The sequence below is a fragment of the Gallus gallus genome, chromosome 7, assembly GCF_016699485.2.
Source record: "Gallus gallus isolate bGalGal1 chromosome 7, bGalGal1.mat.broiler.GRCg7b, whole genome shotgun sequence".
Taxonomy (NCBI): Eukaryota; Metazoa; Chordata; class Aves; order Galliformes; family Phasianidae; genus Gallus; species Gallus gallus.
This window is the reverse complement of record NC_052538.1, coordinates 9,512,041-9,530,321: the sequence shown is the minus strand read 5'-3', so window position 1 is coordinate 9,530,321 and position 18,281 is coordinate 9,512,041. Positions and strand designations below refer to the sequence as shown.

Genomic DNA, 18,281 nt, shown 5'->3' with positions numbered 1-18,281 from the left:
ATGTCACTTACTTGGATAATTTATTGTTTAATTTATTGTGCAGATCTAGTGTGGATTCAGCATTCCATGTAGCAATACCGAACAGCTGTAATTATGTTTTAGCTGCAGAATCTCCTCAGTTTTCTGCTTGGTGTGAGAGCTCAGCACTGCGTAGTTATGTAATGTAATAGTGCTTGTATTTTTTGAAATACTGAACTTGATCCACTGAAGAAAATTTCCATAACATCACATGTGTTGATTAATTCATGCGCTAAATCATCTTGAAGCCTTAGAATATAGCCGTGGTCATGGAAATAAAGAGGCCTTAGTAGCCTTTGCTTAGTCAGCAGTGGAGAAAAGTAGCTGATCTGCACTTGAGTGATGTGACATGTTTGCTTTTCTGTGGCTGAATGGGAAGCATCCACATGTGTTAGCTTACCTCCAGTATGATAATGTGTTAGCTAGCAGGGAAAAGTCCAAATAATCCGACAGTGGAAAATATCTTTTGAGAGAAATTCCATGATGTGGATCACAGGAAACTTGTAGCAGAAATTCTTGGAAATACTCTAGGAGGAATGACAAGAAAAAGGCTTAAGGCCTTCTCGGCAGAAGGGTGAGCCTTTTATCTTGTTTCTGTCTGTGTAGAGAAAGATGCTTTGTGTCATCTCTATCTGATTATTATTTTTTTTCCCGAACCAAGTCTGTATCTTCACATAGGCACAGAAATACTAGAAAATAGGCCTGGGGGGAAATCTGAAGAGCAACAAAGTCCATCCTTTATCTCAGGGTGGATCAGCTGCATGTGTCTTTGCTGAGTAAGCAGCTGGTGCATGGATCCGGCAGGGCCCCTGGCAGAGCAGTGTGAGAGGAGCAGAAGGGCACGGTCTGTGCAGACTGTCTAAAGGCATGAGCTAACCGTGTGGTTAACCTTCACCCATCTTCACAGGCAGGCTTTGCAGTCAGCAGTGAATTGTAACTGTGCTGCTCCTGGCAGAGCTTCTAGCAAGTGGGAAGGCAGCGTACAGAGAGCTGTAAATGGGCTGTGGCCACCCGTTATCCTGGTGTGGATGTGCAGAGGCACTGACTTAGGTACCCATCTTGAGATGTATGTAGGGTGAGTTACTCTTTGGTATCTTGTATTTGGAAACAGGTGCAAAGGCATGTGTCTAGCTGCTGTACGCCATATTCTGTTTCTGCAAATAGAATTACTACAGCAGCACTCACAGCAGAAGAGTAGGAACATGGATTCAACAAAACGCCTTAAAAAAATGATTCCCCTTCCTCATCTATCTGCCATGTTAAGACTCACTAGAAAGTCTTTAGAGTGTATTAGTTGCAGTACTTCAGTATAAAGGGAAGCTAAACGTAAGGAAATGACAGGCTGGCAGTAGTGAGGGGAAGCCCCATGGCTGTACCTCGCAGCAGCCAGTGGAAAGAAGGCATCTGCGCTTGGTTTTCAAGATGTGTTTGAAGACTTAAAGAAATTGCTTATGTTATCAGACACATCATTAATTGCTAACTGAAGGAAATTTAGTTTAAGAGAAGTGCGTGTTTTTGATATACTTCAGTATACTTTGGTACATTGGCCCCAATACATTTTAAAGTTCCGATATATTTTGAAAGCTTTCATGAAAGAAATTTCAGTGCATCTCTCTCTGCCGTGAGACTTCTTTTGAAAATCAGAAATGGAGTGTTTGTGTTTCCTGGCAGGTGTGTGAAGTGCTCTGTGCAGATTTTTGGGGGGTGGGCAGGGTGTGTCAAAGCTAGCACCAAAAAAGGTGTTTTCCATAGATGTTTGAGGATGTACCGCGTTTTAAATGCAAATATCAGCTGGAAGATCTATAGAAGAATGAACAGTTGGCTAGCTTTGAAGTCTGTGGAGAGGGAAAAAAGTGTTTGAATTTTCTGAAGAAAAAAGAATCTTTTTTTCAGCCACTAAGAGCTCAAGACTGGTCAGTTTGAGCCCTACACTTCAAACTTCTGCTGTGGCTCTCCTCGAGTGCTTTCTCCACTGTGCAGGGGCCAGCCAGCACCGTGCTGCGTGCTGCATGTTGCTGGTGCACAGCACAGCCCCATGGCTCACAGCGACCCAGGTGAGAGGCGTTCCTTGCTGCTGCTCTGCAGCTTCCTCACTCCCCTGCTCCAAGCTGGTTCCTGCTCTCAGCGCCAGCCCTTCCAGCCTGCTGCAGTAGCTGCTGCGGGAGGAGGCTGCCAGCGAGACCCGGGAGCCTCAGAGAGGATTGCTACATAAACAAGAAGTGAATCACAGTTATGAGTAAGATAAACAAGGCAGCGTGAGAACTCTGTTCTGTTTTGTATGGTGTTGTTTCTTTTTTTTTTTTTTTAATTTATTCCACTGCTGGAATTCCCAGATCTTCATTCATACATTTTAAAAATTACAGAATAATTGACTATATTAAAAGTGCTTTTACGTTGTCTTTGAGTTCCTGTTAGTGAAGAAGACTGAAGTCAAAAGGATTTTCCCTGTCTGTATTTTGTGTATCAAATGGAACCTTTAAAAGTCTTCATTTTTCCCAGTTTTGGTCCCTCTATGATTAGTAATTCAGAGGTGTATGTAGATAAAATTAATCTTGAACTTGTGCCACTAAGAAATTAAGATGAAATGAGTCTTTATTTCTCTCTAAGCTTCTTGTGAAGTATTGAAGAAAGCCCTGATACAGATAAGCAGCTTTGGTACAGGTTTTACTTTTCAGCTGAAATAGTTTGCTGAAATTATTCTCCACTACTTTTGCCAGTGCCTCTATTTCTCACGTGCTTTAGATTCACTCTCCATATTTTAATTTGACTTCATTGAACAGTGTTCTTTGCCCACATGGCCTAGTGTTTGGTGCAGTTCTTGCTTCGATTACATTCAGCCTGGTCACCTGCACCTTTGTGTTAGGGAAGTGCACAGAGCTTGTTAGGTGTGCCATCAGCACAGCAGCCTGGGTGCAAGAGCTGTTTCTCTGGTGCTTGGTGGGAGGTAAAAGTGGGAGGATAATTCTGACTTTCAGTCTCTGCTAGGATAATCTGTTAGTGTACCATTAGTTATTAGTGACAGGCATGAGGAATTGTTAACCAGATGTCAGATAAGCAACACTGTGTTAGGTTTTCTTCCCATTTTCAAAATCTAAGTAGTTAAATTAATGTTTTTTTTTCTCTTAGATGACTCCTTGTAGTTTGTGATTTATGACTATCATCTTTTCCCTTCTTAGAATATAAGTGTCATTTTTGTTTCTGTAAGGTTCTCCTTAATGAACCTCCCAGCTTATTGTGAGCTATTATATAGCTGAGTTTTGTTTGACAGTAGATCCTCTTTGCAGCCTGTTCCACTGAGTTTGAGAAGTATTCTAAAAGCTTCTGAGTCTTGACTTTTTGATCTTTTTTTTTCCCCATAGTAGAAGCGCATTTGCATGGCAGTTTAGTTTGTTCACTGCAAATAGATTTTGATGACTTCAGATTACAATATTTGTTGGAATCAGTATTTATATAATGACCTTTTAAGACACCTGGATTTAGAAGTAAAAATAGAACAGCCATCTAATATTTAGATTTCTGCTTTACTTTATGTTCAGAAATTATAATTATGTCCATGTTTCACCAAAATGACAATAATTAGGACTTAAGAAAATTGACTGTTAGAAAGGAGCTAATGTTTTTCTCAGGCTGTTCTTATCTTTCAAACTGCAGGATAGTTATAGCTAGTACAAGTTAATTCCCATGTGTGCTTATACATGGATGAGTTTGTCCATCTGTTGGATATATATTTTCAATATGTTCCAGCAAATGTCAGTGTTGCCACGGGTACAATGTACTGCTTTGCAGTTGAAAGAAATTTCTACATCTCTCCTATTAAAACTTTGTCATTAACTTATATTCCTCCAGTATGAAACTTGTTTTGCAGTAATTTTACTGTTGTAAAACTACTGTGTACAGTAGTTAAAAGCAAGGTAAAGCTCCAGATGTGGGACAGAAGAAAATTAACCAGATAGTGCGCTATCCATCTGCTAATTAATCTTGCCCAGTCACTCTCTTCCATTGTGAATTTTAAAATATAGCTGTTAGCACGTGCTGTTAGCCAGATTCTGTTGCAAGAAAGAAGGAAAAGAAAAAAGGGTGGGCAGATCGTATAACTTAGTTGGAGAGTTGATGATTCTATCATGTTCACTGGCGCTCACTTCACTAAGCACTTGTGAAAACTGAGGCTGATCTGATCTCTGTGGGTTTCTGTGAGTCATAAGGAAGTTGGTGAACATCTCTTATATACCTTTCTGCTCCTACTGTCCCAATATTTTAAGCTCTAGGAAATAGCACAGAGAAACAAAGAGACTAAGTGCCCAATGTTCATTGAAGAAGGCTTGCTATACAAACTTGGTCATTGATGTTGGCGTCCAAGGCAGAGTACTAAGGTGTGGGGCAGAGAATGAGTTACTCAATCCTGCTGACATCCAGTTCCAAAAATTAAATGTTTTGTGTGTGCATCCAAAACAGTGCTCATGCCAGGAAAGACTGTGTTGTGTACTTTGCGAAGTAAATATGATAATCTCTGTTTCACTTCTGTAGATGTAAAATTATTAGGCTGAATTTTTCTTTCGTTTTCTGTACTGTTTGATGCTGAACCACGTACAGTGTATAATGAATTGCATACAACTGGCTGAGTTGAACTTTGTTTCTAAAATTGCTTTTTAATATTTTAAAACATCTTCTATTTAAGGAAAGTTGGAAAAAGGAAAACAATCTGTGATACACTCCAAGTTTGTACACTGAAATTGTGTCTTTCCTTAACTCATCTTGAATTTTCTTTTTGACACATGTTTAGGAGAGTCGTGTAGAAATAGAAGAAAAAACAGGAAAAATTACAATAAACCCTGTAAATATGATTTGTTTATTTATTTTAAGATTATGTTGATCATAGTCTTGGGATCTCAGAGTGCTATAGGTGATTTTATTTGTAATTACTAAATGTCTTTTGGACTCTACAGGCAATGGTTTCTATTTAATAAAGCAGTTGTCGGACATGTAATTGATAGCAGTATTTGACTGTAGATCTAATTACAATTAGAATACTATGGATGTGGCCAACCAATCCGTTTGTTTCTAGTGGATTCTACCTTATTTTAAGACTCTACCTTATTTTAAATTAGAAGCTTACTTGCTTGAAACAAGGAGCGCTATAGCAGCTGACATTCAGCATTGTCTGACAATGCTCAGGTTATTTTAAGACAACAAATGTATCTGCATATGACAGCTGAAGGCTGTGACACATGGAATCATAGAATAGAATTACGGAACAGCTTGGATTGGAAGGGGCCTTAAAGATCATCTAGTTCCACCCCCTTGCTATGGGCAAAGGTTTCAACACAGTAGCTTAGCCTGATACAAAAATATGAAAGCCTAAGAATAGTACTCAGGTATCTTTTTTTTTTTTTTTTTTTTTGTGTGTGTGTGTGTGTGTGTGTGCATACATGCACACATTTTTCTTAGATATGGTTATTTGTATGTTTGGAAATAAAAGTTTACATTATACATCCTTGATGGGAGACACTGCAATGGAATAATTAATGTTGTCACTAGTTAAGTTGCAGTCTGGTCAGAAATGTTGAAAAAGTATTTTCAGAATGGTGAGTGTATGGGGAGAAGATAGAAGATGCATTGTTTGTATTCCAGGTGAATATAGTAAACAAGATAATTTTCACAGGTTCAGTTGAAAAACAGATCAGCAGACTGTTCGTTTTCTTCTCAACGCAGATGGTTCAGTTGAAGGCACTTATGGGTTTATTTCCTCAGCAAGACGAAGAAACAATAAGTCCGTGTAAGCTATACCTCTTTGAAAAAGGCAAACAGCTTTTGTCAAAGACACATAACATATTACATAGAGTTTTCATATCCCCTTCTATGCCAAGAGGTTCCTCATTTCTAATTCCATCTTGCTGCAAGCTGTTCCCAGTGCTTTAATATTTTCCCATTTCTGTCTTCCTTTCTGGTGATTTGTTTCAAGTTACAAGTAATGTGAGGGCATGTTTTCTAGCAGTGATATGACTAGTTGCTCATTACAGATAATGAGATGCAGGTTGTGTGTGTGGAGGTACAGGGTGATGACGTTAGCATGACATTCCAGCAAAGACCTTCTTTCTTAATAAAATCCTCACAAAATGATTTACAGTAGTACAGGCCTGTGATATAATATTTTTACTGCAGTGATATGTCTAACTGCATTAGTATTTTTAACATTTCTCTTATTCTAAACATTCAGTGTGTAGCAAGTATTGTTGGAAACTAACAATAGTAAAAGTACATGATAAACTGCTGTGATTTCTTAGGTAGAAGGTGATTTTATTATTTCTTCACCCCTCAGGCCACTGCCAGACTTCATTTTGTGTCTGCGGCTGCATGTGCTTGATAGATGATCTCGGATGCTTTGCTTTTTATTGCATTCTGGCCTTTAAGTGATATTTCATGATACGTAGTTAAGTCTGAGGTTTGCCATGAATGATTCATGCTTTTATTATTTTCTGTCTATACAACAATAAAGTGGCTGTAGCAGTAAATTAAGTAAACTATGTGTTCAGTCCATTTTAAGTTTCTCTTGGAACAGTCCTGATTAAAACATTTTTGCACTAAAACCTCTACATTTAATGTTTGACTGAGTAACCTCTTGTCTCACTTTGTCTTTTTTTTCTTCTTCATGGCAGATCTCTGAACAACAACTTCTTCACATAAACTGAAAAAAGTGAGGAAGAAATGGCTAGTTCAGCGCGAGAACATCTGCTGTTTGTGCGACGTCGCAACCCACAGCTTCGGTATACTCTAAGCCCAGAGAATCTGCAGAGTTTGGCATCTCAGGGCACCATGGCTGAGAACATGAATTTGCAACGTGCCAACAGTGACACTGACTTAGTGACCTCAGACAGCAGGTCTAGCTTGACAGCCAGTATGTATGAGTACACCTTGGGGCAATCTCAGAACCTCATAATTTTCTGGGATATTAAGGAAGAAGTTGATCCAACTGACTGGATAGGACTTTATCACATAGGTAAGTCAGAACCTTGCAGAAGTACTTCTCTGTTTCTTGCTGTTTTTGTTGTTGTTTTTACATCATCTTTTGAGATAATATTGCAGTGAATCATCTCAGGTCATTCTTTGCTTTTATTAATGCAGTGAGCTATAGGAAAACATGATTCTGATTTCTGTAGATCTGGTTCCATAGTGACCTACAAGGGGGTGAAATGTGTTCTTCTTAAGCAACAAATATGCAAACAGTTTCCCATGTTTACTTTTGCTGCAGACTAGCTTACTAACTGAAAAAATCCAAGTACTGTATTCATCATGTAATTTGACATGCTAACTGTCTAATGGTGATGTGGTTTTATGGACAAGTAAATTCTGAATGTGTTTGAATAGGTTTTTCCCCCAGTTCTTTTTAGAACTGAAACTGTATCAGTTCTGAATGAGTGAGAATTTCTGTTTATGGAAAATTCTTATAGTAGAAAATCCTCTGAATATATATATTTTTTACTTTCTTGTGCTGTTTAAGAGGAACATAGGAAGGAACATATATTTCATAGGAAGCAGCTGAGGAGAGCTCTAAGATGATGTGCAAGGACCTGTGGGCAATGTGTGCATTACTTAGCAGTGTGGATCAGTAGGTCAAAGCAGTTTGTGCTGTGACCTGGACATCAGGAGAATATTTAATTTAAGATTTTGCCTTGTACTGTGTTTAATCACAGCCCTGGATCCAGATGTTCCTGCTGTGTGTATGTGGCTTGGAGCTGTCCAAAGGACTAGGAGCTGGAGTGTGTTTAGTTGGTGGTATCACAGGCACATGGAGTTTGGTGTCCTGAAGTAATCCAGTTCGTGCACACTAAAATTACTCTCTGAATTTAGCCAATGCTCAGCAACTGGGATGGTTATGTGATCTGTTTCAAATTAGCACTGCTTCTCTGATTTAACTGCTGATGTCGGAAGAAACTGTCAATTTAACCTACCAAAGCAGATATAGCAGAAACTGGTAGAAGCAGGTGTGACCCCTGGAACTTTGTCCACCTTTTTCCAGGACACCCTATTACCACATCATTTCATGTTCCTTGCTGGGGAAGGCTGTTTCCAGATCTCATTCTTTTTGCCTGATTTTTTTTTTCTTCCTTTTTTTTCCTCCCAAATTACTGCAGATCTATAAACTGGACAGTAATGATTTGTGCTGTTACATGCTTACCTGGTCATAAAAGCTCTACTGGAGAAGCTGCATGAGCTTTTCCTGGAATGAGATTTGTATGTGTATTAACCTCTAAACTATCTAAATGATGCACTCTTTAACCAATGAGCATGAATCTTCCCAGTACCGTTGGTAGTCTGAGGTGTAGTCTGTGCTGTAAAATTCAGACTGCTAAATGAAGCTTAGAAAATCTGATTTAAATGCACTGAAAGTTTCCTCTGAAGAAAAATGAAACTTTCCTTTTCTTTTTTTGTTTCTGCCTTTGGGCTGTCAAGCTCATAAAGCACAAAACAAAATTCAGTTATTACAGCTTTTTATAGTCCTATAAGAATAGCTAAATGTAGGACTTCTTGGGCCTAAAAACTGCCTAATACTACTGTGTAGTACCAGAGTATGAGGTAAGTGTTTGTTTTCCTGTATTTCTTGTTAAATAATGAAAGATCTGGGAACTCCTTCAACACCTAGCTTTCTTCTTCTCTGCCACTTGAAGTCCATCAGCAAAGGTGAGAGTTTTGTTACTGATTTTAAAATAGATCTGAACAGAAGCTTTAAGACTGATGGCTACATCATTCTGAAGGGTGAAATCACACATTTTGCATAACCGGAGAGGTAGGGGTATCCTCAGCCTGATAGACATGCTTTGTCTATCTTTTTTTCCTTTTATAAATAAACTTAAACGTAAGTATCTAGCATAATTAAATATAAACATTTACATTTTTAAGTGTGTGACCTAAAAGTCTTCAATTTGCTTATTTTTTAAGTATCTAGATAAGGTATAGAGATAAGATACAGACTATTTTCTGTAAGGCAGTGTGAACATGTTTTAGGAATTGCTCCTGTGGGCTTTGGTTCTGAGATGCTTGCGTGCTTTGACATCGATTACAAGGAGAACCAAATTGGTCCAAAACACTGTATGGTATAATCCAGGATTTTCAGTCCCTCATAATAATCGGTGTAAATTTACTACTTTAGGAAAGTGGAACACTCTTACTTTCTTAGGAGGAGAATGCTTACGGGTTAATATATTGAAAAATAGAAGCTTAGTTCTCAAACACGTTATTAAGATTTAAAGTAGTTTCTTAAAGTTATCCATTCTGCTCTTTCTTTTGTATGGAAACCATTTTGCTTACAAAGTTGCTGTCCTCTGGCACTACTGAAAACAGCACAGATTGTGTGCAGTCCCTAACAGGGGACAGCTCAGAATTTGTGCCAGCCCGATGCTGTACCTGCAGTGTCCCAGCACTTCTAGTAAAGCACCATTTTTCAGGGAGCTAGGAATAGAAAGAGGCAGATACTTTGACCTTAGTAAAAAACAAACAAAAAATGACCAAAACCCACCATCACCAAAAACACAAAAACCCCACATTGCACACCTGAAAGCACAATCCTGTGACTTTTTTATGCTGGTTGTACAATTAGCTTTTATAATGAAAGCTGGATCACTGTTTGGACAGGGGAAAGAGTGGTTGTCAATTCTGTAAATGAACAGATGGGGTAATTCTGAAAATGAAAATCATTCTGAGCTGAGGCTTTTGTACAGAGAGATCTGTCAGAGGTCAGGAGCAATCCAGGTAAATTTGTCACTTCAAATTAAATTTGCACAGTACATCCATTATAAAAGGAATTGAAAATGACACGCTGGGAAACCATCTTCTTCATTCATTAATATATTCAATTAACTCTCATTATTTTCTATTCAATTCACTCTCATTATTTTCTATGACAAGAAAGCAGTTATTTCTGTGCTTCAAAGTGTGACTTTACTGCATGGTTCAAATTGCAGTGGGATACTAGGAATTTCACTGCTTGCTATACCCCTTCCTCTTTACTGCATATACATCACTATACAAATTCACTCCTGCAGGTACATCAGTTGGTACAGTTGATCATAAAGCTGTCAGTAATCAGTCACTGGCTTTCTTGCTATGTGGTATGTAGAGGTTTATGGATAATTAGCTTGCAGTGTGGAATAGTAGCTGGAGCTTTTTCTCAGTGTAATACAGCTTCAGAGAAATATTTAATCTTTTAAATGTTTATGAAAACAGATCTTTTTTTTTCAGGGCATATGGATTTTTTCCACACTGGTAGAAAAAAAATGGGGGAGAAATTATTAAAAAAAAAAAAAAAGGGAAAGAAAAAAAGTCCGATGTGGAACAAATATATATATTTATTTATGTGTCCAGGTGGTCAAGAAAGCCAGTAGTATCCTGTCCTGCATCGGAACTTGTACCGCCAGCAGGACTGGGAAACTTTGCGCTCTGCGTTTGGCACTGGTGAGAGCCCACCTCAAGTACTGTGTTCATTTTTGGGCCTCTCCCGTGATACTGGGTTGCTCGAGTTTGTGTAAAGAAGAGCATCAAAACAGTTGAAGGGACTGGGAAACAACACCACAGGAACAGCTGCTGAGGGAAGTGGGTCTGTTCAGTCTGGAGAAGAGGAGGCTGAGTAAAGGCCTACAGCTACCTGACAGGAGGTTGCAGTGAGGAGGATGTTGGTCTGTTTTTTAGGGTGACAAGTGATAGGATGTGAAGCAGCAGCCTCAAGTCACACCATGGGATGTTTAGACTGGATTTCAGGAAGAATTTATTCACAAAAAGTGTGGTTAGACGTTGGAATGGGCTGCTGAGGGAGTTGGTGGAGTCAGTGTCTCTGCAGGTATGCACATGGCATGGCTCAGTAATGGACTTGCAGTGTTGGTTGATTGCTGAAACTAATGATCTTCAGGGTCTTCCTGACCTAAATGGAACAGTTTTGTAGAAAAGATTGCAGTCATTCACTGTCATGTCCTCAGGATACTCCTCTATGGTAACTTTTGATATTTAGTTTTTCAATGTAAGCAGCTGAACTTAAGTATGAAAAATCTATGTAAAATGCCGTATTTTAGGAATGTTTTTAGATTCATGCATGAGTTTGATGTTTCCTTCTTTAGTCCCATATATTTATCTTCCAATATCACCACCTTTCTCAGCTGAACTCTGGTATGATTTCTTGCTGAAATTTATTGCTTGGTTGAGCATCTCTTTCTTTTCCAAATGTATTACTAACAATTACCAAAAGAAAAGTGTGCGTGAGGGAGATGGTGTCTTCTGTGGAGGAAAGCATCCTTTTTTTTTTGCTGACTATTTTAGGTTTTATACTGCTTCAATTCGTTAATGTGTTGGTAGCACTTCTTGAACAATCTTGTCCTTAAAGGTATGTTAAAGCAGCTTTTTAGCTCCACAGGCAAGATCTGTGGAGAATGTAGATAGTACCTCCATATGAGCACAGAAAGGTATCCCACTGAGACTACATGAAAGGGAGAAGAGGTATTCCTGAGTATTAGCTCTTTGGGTAAATTGAGCAGTGTAGCATGAAACCTGAAATTGTTGAATATAAAATACAGGTTTATCATTTTGAATTCAGCTTTAGGTTTGTCTGGTATGGGCTTTTCCTATCATCTTCAGGTCTACTAGTGAGGATTATCAAGTGAAAGTGACAGGGCAGGATGAAGTTCAGAGGGGAGCTTTGTAGTGGAGGTGCTGTACTTGTGCCTGGTCTGAAGGTCCACGTCCAGTGTTTCTATCTTAATAAGAGGAGGTCAATTTTTTTTTTTTTTTTTTTTCTGGAGCACCATTGGATTTAGACTGAAAACTTTCACCTTTTGAAGCAAAAGATGACACTAGTCAACAAACTTATTTTTCATCCTCTTAGCTCTGTGAAGTTTACCTTGTCCAGTACTGACCTGCTTTTACACTGAACTTGTTTGTTCTAAATGCTTGTTCTAAACAGTGTGTAAGGTAGTGGAGTTTTATAGACATCCGTCTGTGGTATCTAGTGAGTATAAAGGTTTCATCGTAGATCCACTGAAATTCTATCTAAATCTTCCAATTAATATCAGTGTTTTTTTCTTTTTTTTTAAATATAAGACTCTTAGTAAGGAAGACGGCACAAAAAATTGGACCCAGCTGAACTAAAAAATGAGATAAGGTTTTTCAGCTCAAACGAATCACTGTAAGACATCCAGGTTTTTTTTTTTTGTCGCTGTGTGGTGTTGTAGCAACAGTGTACCGCAAATTTGGGAAGTGAGAACTCTTAAAGATGAGCAGAATGAGAACTACCTGGGTCTGCAGCCCAAGCAGGTATCATGGTGGAGTGACCATGGCTCAAAGGGTGCTGAGTGAAGACAAATCTTGATGTTTTAAGGGTTGCCTTGAAGTTCCATATTTAAAGAATTCATAAAGTACAGAATAAAGAATAAAAAGTCAGGGGAGAGATGCAAACCCTACATTTGGTTTAAGTAGATTAACTCCAAATTGCCTAAGTTGGCCTATTTTTGCCCTAATTTACAGAGTCCTAATTATGAGATGCATGCCCCTTTTCTAGAGAGCCTTAGCACATTTAAAATGCTGGTTATCAAAGGTCATTATCTTTATTTCCCCCAGGTGCTTCACGCAAGCTGCTTGAATTTTTGTTGTACCTATAGCATGGATATTCAATAGCTTTTTTAAAAAACAAGAAGGAATGAAAGATGGAAAGAAAAACCCGATCCTGAGCTATGTAGGACAATTTAGATGGGATCTACATTTATACTAAGCCTCCTAGGGTAGCGGAGGTTGGAGCTTTTCCATTTCACATCAGACAAGATTAAAAAGAAAAAAGCTTTCATGTAAACTGCCTTTAATACATATAAAATAGTGGTTTAAATTAGACAGAGAGATTATAAAAATTTAAGATACTTTATCCTCAGCAGATTTCTCTGGTTTCCATTGTAGAAAAGGTAGAAAATAATAACTTCATTATCTTCTGGAAAAGCCTGATTATTAACTTTTTTCTTTTTTTTTTCCCTTTCTGTTTTTTAGCAATATGATTACTTGAAAATCTGAACAGTACTTTCTTATGGCTAGTTATTCTGCATAGCAGTATTATTTTGTGATTACTCCTAGTTTTGGCTGTTGCTGAAGTTTGTAAAATGCAGATATGCCTTTCTGTATGAGAGTCAGTCTTTACCCAGCTTTGGTCTTTGGTAGAAGCTTTGGCTTCGACTTCCAAGAACTTGGCTTTGTTCTCCTTGTGACTCAATCTGTGGGGATTTGTTGGTTTTCTTTTCATTGTCACAGCTGAATATCTAAATACTGTGGTGGTTTTGTTCTGTCTAAAAATTATAATAATAAAAAACCACTAGCTCTGGCTCCAAAACTCTGGAAAAGGCATCCCTGGGTATGCTGAGATGTCCATGAAACTTATGCTGCAGATGAATGCTTAAATGAAATATATAGTAAAGCTAATCTCATGGGAAACCCTAAGAAGGAATAAAGGAGAGAACTTCAATTCATGTTGGTCTGCATCTGGGATTGGCACCAGTCTGTTTCGGTTTCGTACTGACTTAGTAATTTTATGGAAAGATGTCACAGCTTGCAAGCCACTTCTTGAGCGGGCTAGTGGAAAGAGGAGGCAGCCTAATTCACAAAGTGGATTGTAAAATTATATCCAATGAGGCTTACAGTGATTAAAACAAACATCAGTAACAAACTAAGGGTCTTCAGAAGGCAGCTTTCCTTCTAGGTGTTGCTGCTCTTTCTTCATAGAGCCTGAGCCATATGCAAAGCTACTTTTTTCCTGGCAGTAAATTTGGTACTTTCTCCTCCTCAGTTGTAATCTGATAAGTTTTGCTCAAAAATCACAGTAAGGGCAGTACAGTACCTTCGCTTTACTGCAAAAACTGAAAGTGAAGAGAAGGTGCTTTCTCTATGTATTTTATTTGCATAGAGCAGCTCCCTTACAAAGGTACACTCACTGAATTACAAGACACTTGGTATATTTAAGAAGAAAGAAATTAATTTCCTGATTAAAAAGCAAAATAGAATATTTTAATGTGATATTTATATCAGGAAGAAGTTCAGGCTGTGATTAAGTTTTGCTTTAACATCTAAACTTTTCAGTTAATTGTGTTTCAAGTTTCTGAGATACCCCTGACCTCAAAACTAGACAAACGTAGCTTCAGGCAGAGCTCTTTCAGCTGTGTTGTCACAGTCTTTTCACTGCAAAAGGTTTTGGTGTGACAGCGTTTACAGTCCTTTGAGAGAAAGCGGTATGCTTCCCACCCTGCCTTTTTGATGGCAAGTGGCTGTTCCAGCAGATGGGAAGACAGCAAATATAAACACTGATTAATCTTAAACAACATACACTTCTGAATTTACAGTCTTCCATTTTATCATAGTGTTGCCTTATGCTAGTGTGTCTTTTTACTTTTGTTTGGGAGGGGCTCTCATTTTGCATTTTTTAAATACACTTGCTGAGCTTTTCTATCATCAGATGAACTATTTTCTATCATCAGATGAACATATCATACAGTATTATTTTCAAAATAATTTGGAAAATTAGTAATTCATCTATTGATTTGTTTCATGTAAGTAATGTAACTTTCATGTAACTTTTGTATTATGCGCAGTGTTAGAATTCCTCCTTTAAATTTTTTATGAAGTCTTTGGCTCCTTCACCTGCACGGATTTATCAAGCTGAGTGTTAAATATATATGTTAAGGATCTGATGAAAGTAGTTAAAACTGGTTTTACTTAAGAAAGTGAAAACATGCATGCTGGGACACAACAGTTTATTGGTGAATGTGTTTAATACATCTGTTTAATAGATGCTGGTATTGGATATGCAAGATCTTAAATTATGACTGGAGAACATTATTGAAGGTTCGGGCATCATTTGTAGTTAGCTTCCCCTCCTAGCAAGCCCATCAAGGCACATCTGGCACAAAAGATGAGCTAAAGGGGGGTGAAGGTGTTATAGGAATGCAGTTACACTGACTGCTTAGCTGGCTCTTACTCTTTGGGATAAACAAAGCTTGCAAATGTCTGCATTGGCAGTGTTTCTTGTCTTTCAGCCCAGCAGCATTCAGGACTGCAGGGCTCTCACTCTGGTGGGCAGCCAGTTCTCAGGATAGCAGATCCCATACCTCAGAGCTTTGTTCCAAGGTCTGGCCTTTGTCTAGCAGTTATTCAAGAGTTCACATCCAAATGTTCGATCTTCTGGGGTATTTCAAATCACTAATGGCTCATTACATTGCTAGTGTGTTAGTCCTTGAAAGTTTGTTAAAAAATCGTTAGGTTCATTGCTTTTGTCATTCTTGCCCCGGCTTTGGAATAAATGAATCCTTTAAAATCTCAGTATGCAGTAATGCAAAAATTGAACATGCAGTTCCTATAAAAATAATAGACATTTCCTATGTACTGTGCTAGGGAGAAGAGGAAAAGATGCAGCAGAAGTTCATTACCCTTCATAGAGGAAGCAAGATACTTATTATAAAGGATTAAGTGAATGTAAGGGGGCTTATTTTGAAATTTTATAGAATTTGATATTTTATAGAATATATTCAAATTAACTTGTATCATAATGGAGATGACATAATCACAATCGGATCTTAAGGGAACTGGACGAGGGATATTTGTTTGTTAAATAAACATCTGAGAATTGAGTTTGAGCTTGATCTGTTGCTGCACATTGTTGTTAATATCAAGCTCTCTTTAACCATACACAGATGGAGATTTGATGGATACAGGTCACCACTTTCAATTTTTCTTACAGCAAGTATTATTAGAAATTCAGTTTGCAATTTTCTGTGACAGTAATTCCCTGATCCTTACTATTCAGTTGCCAGTAGATATTAACAGATATGATATGAACTCTTGTGCTCTATGAATTCTTCCTTCTCGGGGAACGTGGGCTTTCTGATGGTTATTCATGAGTGGAGATGCACATCAGGGTGACTTTAGACAGATTCTATCTGAAAGCTTGGACCTACCAGGTGTCACTCCTGAAAAGAGATAAGAATTAAACGCATTCAGTGCATTTCAAGATCAGGACCTTAATCTGTGTTTCATCTTTACTGTCAAATGTGGAAGCGCTTTCTCACATATGAAACCAATTAAGTCTAAATGGGTTTGACTTTATGAGCTGAAATACACATAGTAGAACATTATAGTGCAATATTAGACACACAGCGTTGTCACAAAGATAAATACTCAACAATGGCCTTTTGAAAAAAGGAAAAAAAAAAAAGGATTGTCTTTGTACGTTCACTGTACTTTCATTTGTATATAGAGTTTCATGCATGACGTAGTTCAGCAGATGGTAGCCTGCAGGGAGAAGGAAGGTTCACTTGACCATTTTATCAAGATAGATGCATCTCTGAATTTCAGTAGTTTTACCTAAAGGCGGTTGTTCTCAAGATACTGGTAGAGATGAAGTCAACAATGGATAAGTTTTTTGAAGTAATTATTTATGGGATAGTACTTAATGTCAAGCCCACAACGCCATTTCTTTGTTATAATCTTTAACTTGTAAAATACTTGAACAATAGGATGAAAAGCTTATTTTCCTTTTTGCTTTAAAAATGAAAAAGTAATCTTTTTTTTTGCAAGTAAAAGCAAGCACAACCCTCCTGACATCACTGGGGCTTTACCCACTTATTTAAATGGATTTGTGACTTTTGTTCGTTCAGCTAGACGTTCTGAATCATTAGCACCTAAGATTTTAACAAAACAAAACAGCCTTAATTACAGTACACTTAATTGAATACATTCCTGTTCAAGCTGTTGAATAAAAGTTGTCACCTTTCAGATTAGTGGAGATTATTATCTTTGGTGCTACTCTTTTCTGCCCGTTGACTGAGCTGAACTAACTGTGCATTGAAATGCAAAGTATAGATTATGAGGGGCAAATACAGAGACTTACATAAGAGTAACATAAATGAAATTTACAGGAACCCATTTTACTGTTACGAAACAATCAAGGAGCACAGTGCACATTACCAACAATAGTGACTGAGAACGTAGTTTCACTTTGGTCTTCCTTTCTCCTTGCTTCTTCTCTTGCAGCCTAACATGTCTGCTCCCTTCATTGACTGGTACTGCTCTGCCAGTCAGTACAGCTGGGAGCTGAACATGCAAGGCATTTACTCTCCAAGGAGAACAACCAGCTCTGTGCTGGTGTAGCTTCTTGAATTGGATGAAGGAGAGCGGCAGAAGTAGCTAGAGAAGAGTAGCTGTCTCTTTTACGCTGGAATTCTCCATTAGACCCACTTAGCCACGGCATGCAGCAGCTACACCAGCATAGCAGGTGTGATGGAATATTATTCATAGGCTGCTGTAGTAGGAGTGCAGGTCGAATTGTGCTGACTTGCGGAATCAAACTCTATAACCACAAAGTAGTTATAAAATCAGGTATGTTTTAATCAACGCTGCGCAGAGTTGGATGCAAGGGGGATAGCTCCTCCTAACTTGCATACCGGTCCACAGAAATGTTACATATTTGTAAGTCAAGTTCATACATATTCAACAGGTTACGTTGAACCGCACTACATATTCATTAATTAAGTCCCTCCCCTCCGGCTCATGCGTTGTATTCTCCTCTGGGTGGTCGCATCCCCATCTGGTAGTCCCTTGGGATGAAGTAAACGCTCTTCCTCATTGTCTTGCTGACAAAGAGTCTGGCACCTATGTCTTTCTTACCACAAAAGAATGCTCCTGTGGAATGTAAGCACTAAACAGAACCCAGACCCCCTGCTGACAAGGAGTCTGGGGCCTATTCTTCTCCATCTCCCTCCTCTGGTTCTCCTTATCCTGCCGACAAGGAGTCTGGCACCTATGTTTTTCTCATCACAAAAGAATGCTCCTGTGGAATGTAAGCAGAATCTAAACTGTCCAGGTAGAATCACAAAATCAAACCCTCTTTCATTAAGCGGAATCAATTCGAATCAAGTCCCTTTCTCTTTCAGTGCTTTCTCTAATTGCTTACTTAAGCTCTGAGTTTCCTTGTATTTCTGGGAGAAGACAAGTTGATAAGCATTTGTTTCTAGTTGCGTTCAAATTCTAGGTTCTGTTATTGGCTTACAGAGTCCCCAAGGAATTACTGTTCTTTGAAAATACTCTGAGAAGAACTCTGAAAGAATCATGGAATGTTATGTGCTTTCAAGATATTTGCACAAATTAAAAAAGTTTCTCTGTCATTGCTAGCCCACAGAATTTTGTGGTCCTTTCTGCTATTGATTGTTAACACTGAGAGAAGAAGCTTTTCACTTCTGAGACATTTATCTCCTTTATTT

At 38.3% G+C, this 18,281-nt stretch overlaps 1 protein-coding gene across 4 annotated transcripts in view; it reads left to right on the top strand.

Moving 5' to 3' along the window:
* The window catches only part of HECW2 (HECT, C2 and WW domain containing E3 ubiquitin protein ligase 2), a 173,664-nt gene that overhangs the window by 57,672 nt on the left and 97,711 nt on the right, over positions 1–18,281 (top strand). For 3 of the 4 annotated variants that reach the window (XM_046943905.1, XM_046943904.1, XM_015289488.4), the window contains exon 2: positions 6,672–7,012. In XM_046943905.1, the coding sequence (XP_046799861.1) occupies positions 6,721–7,012 (292 nt within the window). In that variant the 5' untranslated portion in view covers positions 6,672–6,720. Of the gene's footprint in view, positions 1–969; positions 1,094–6,671; positions 7,013–18,281 lie in introns of those variants that run through there. The other variant, XM_040703591.2, reaches the window with a different exon arrangement.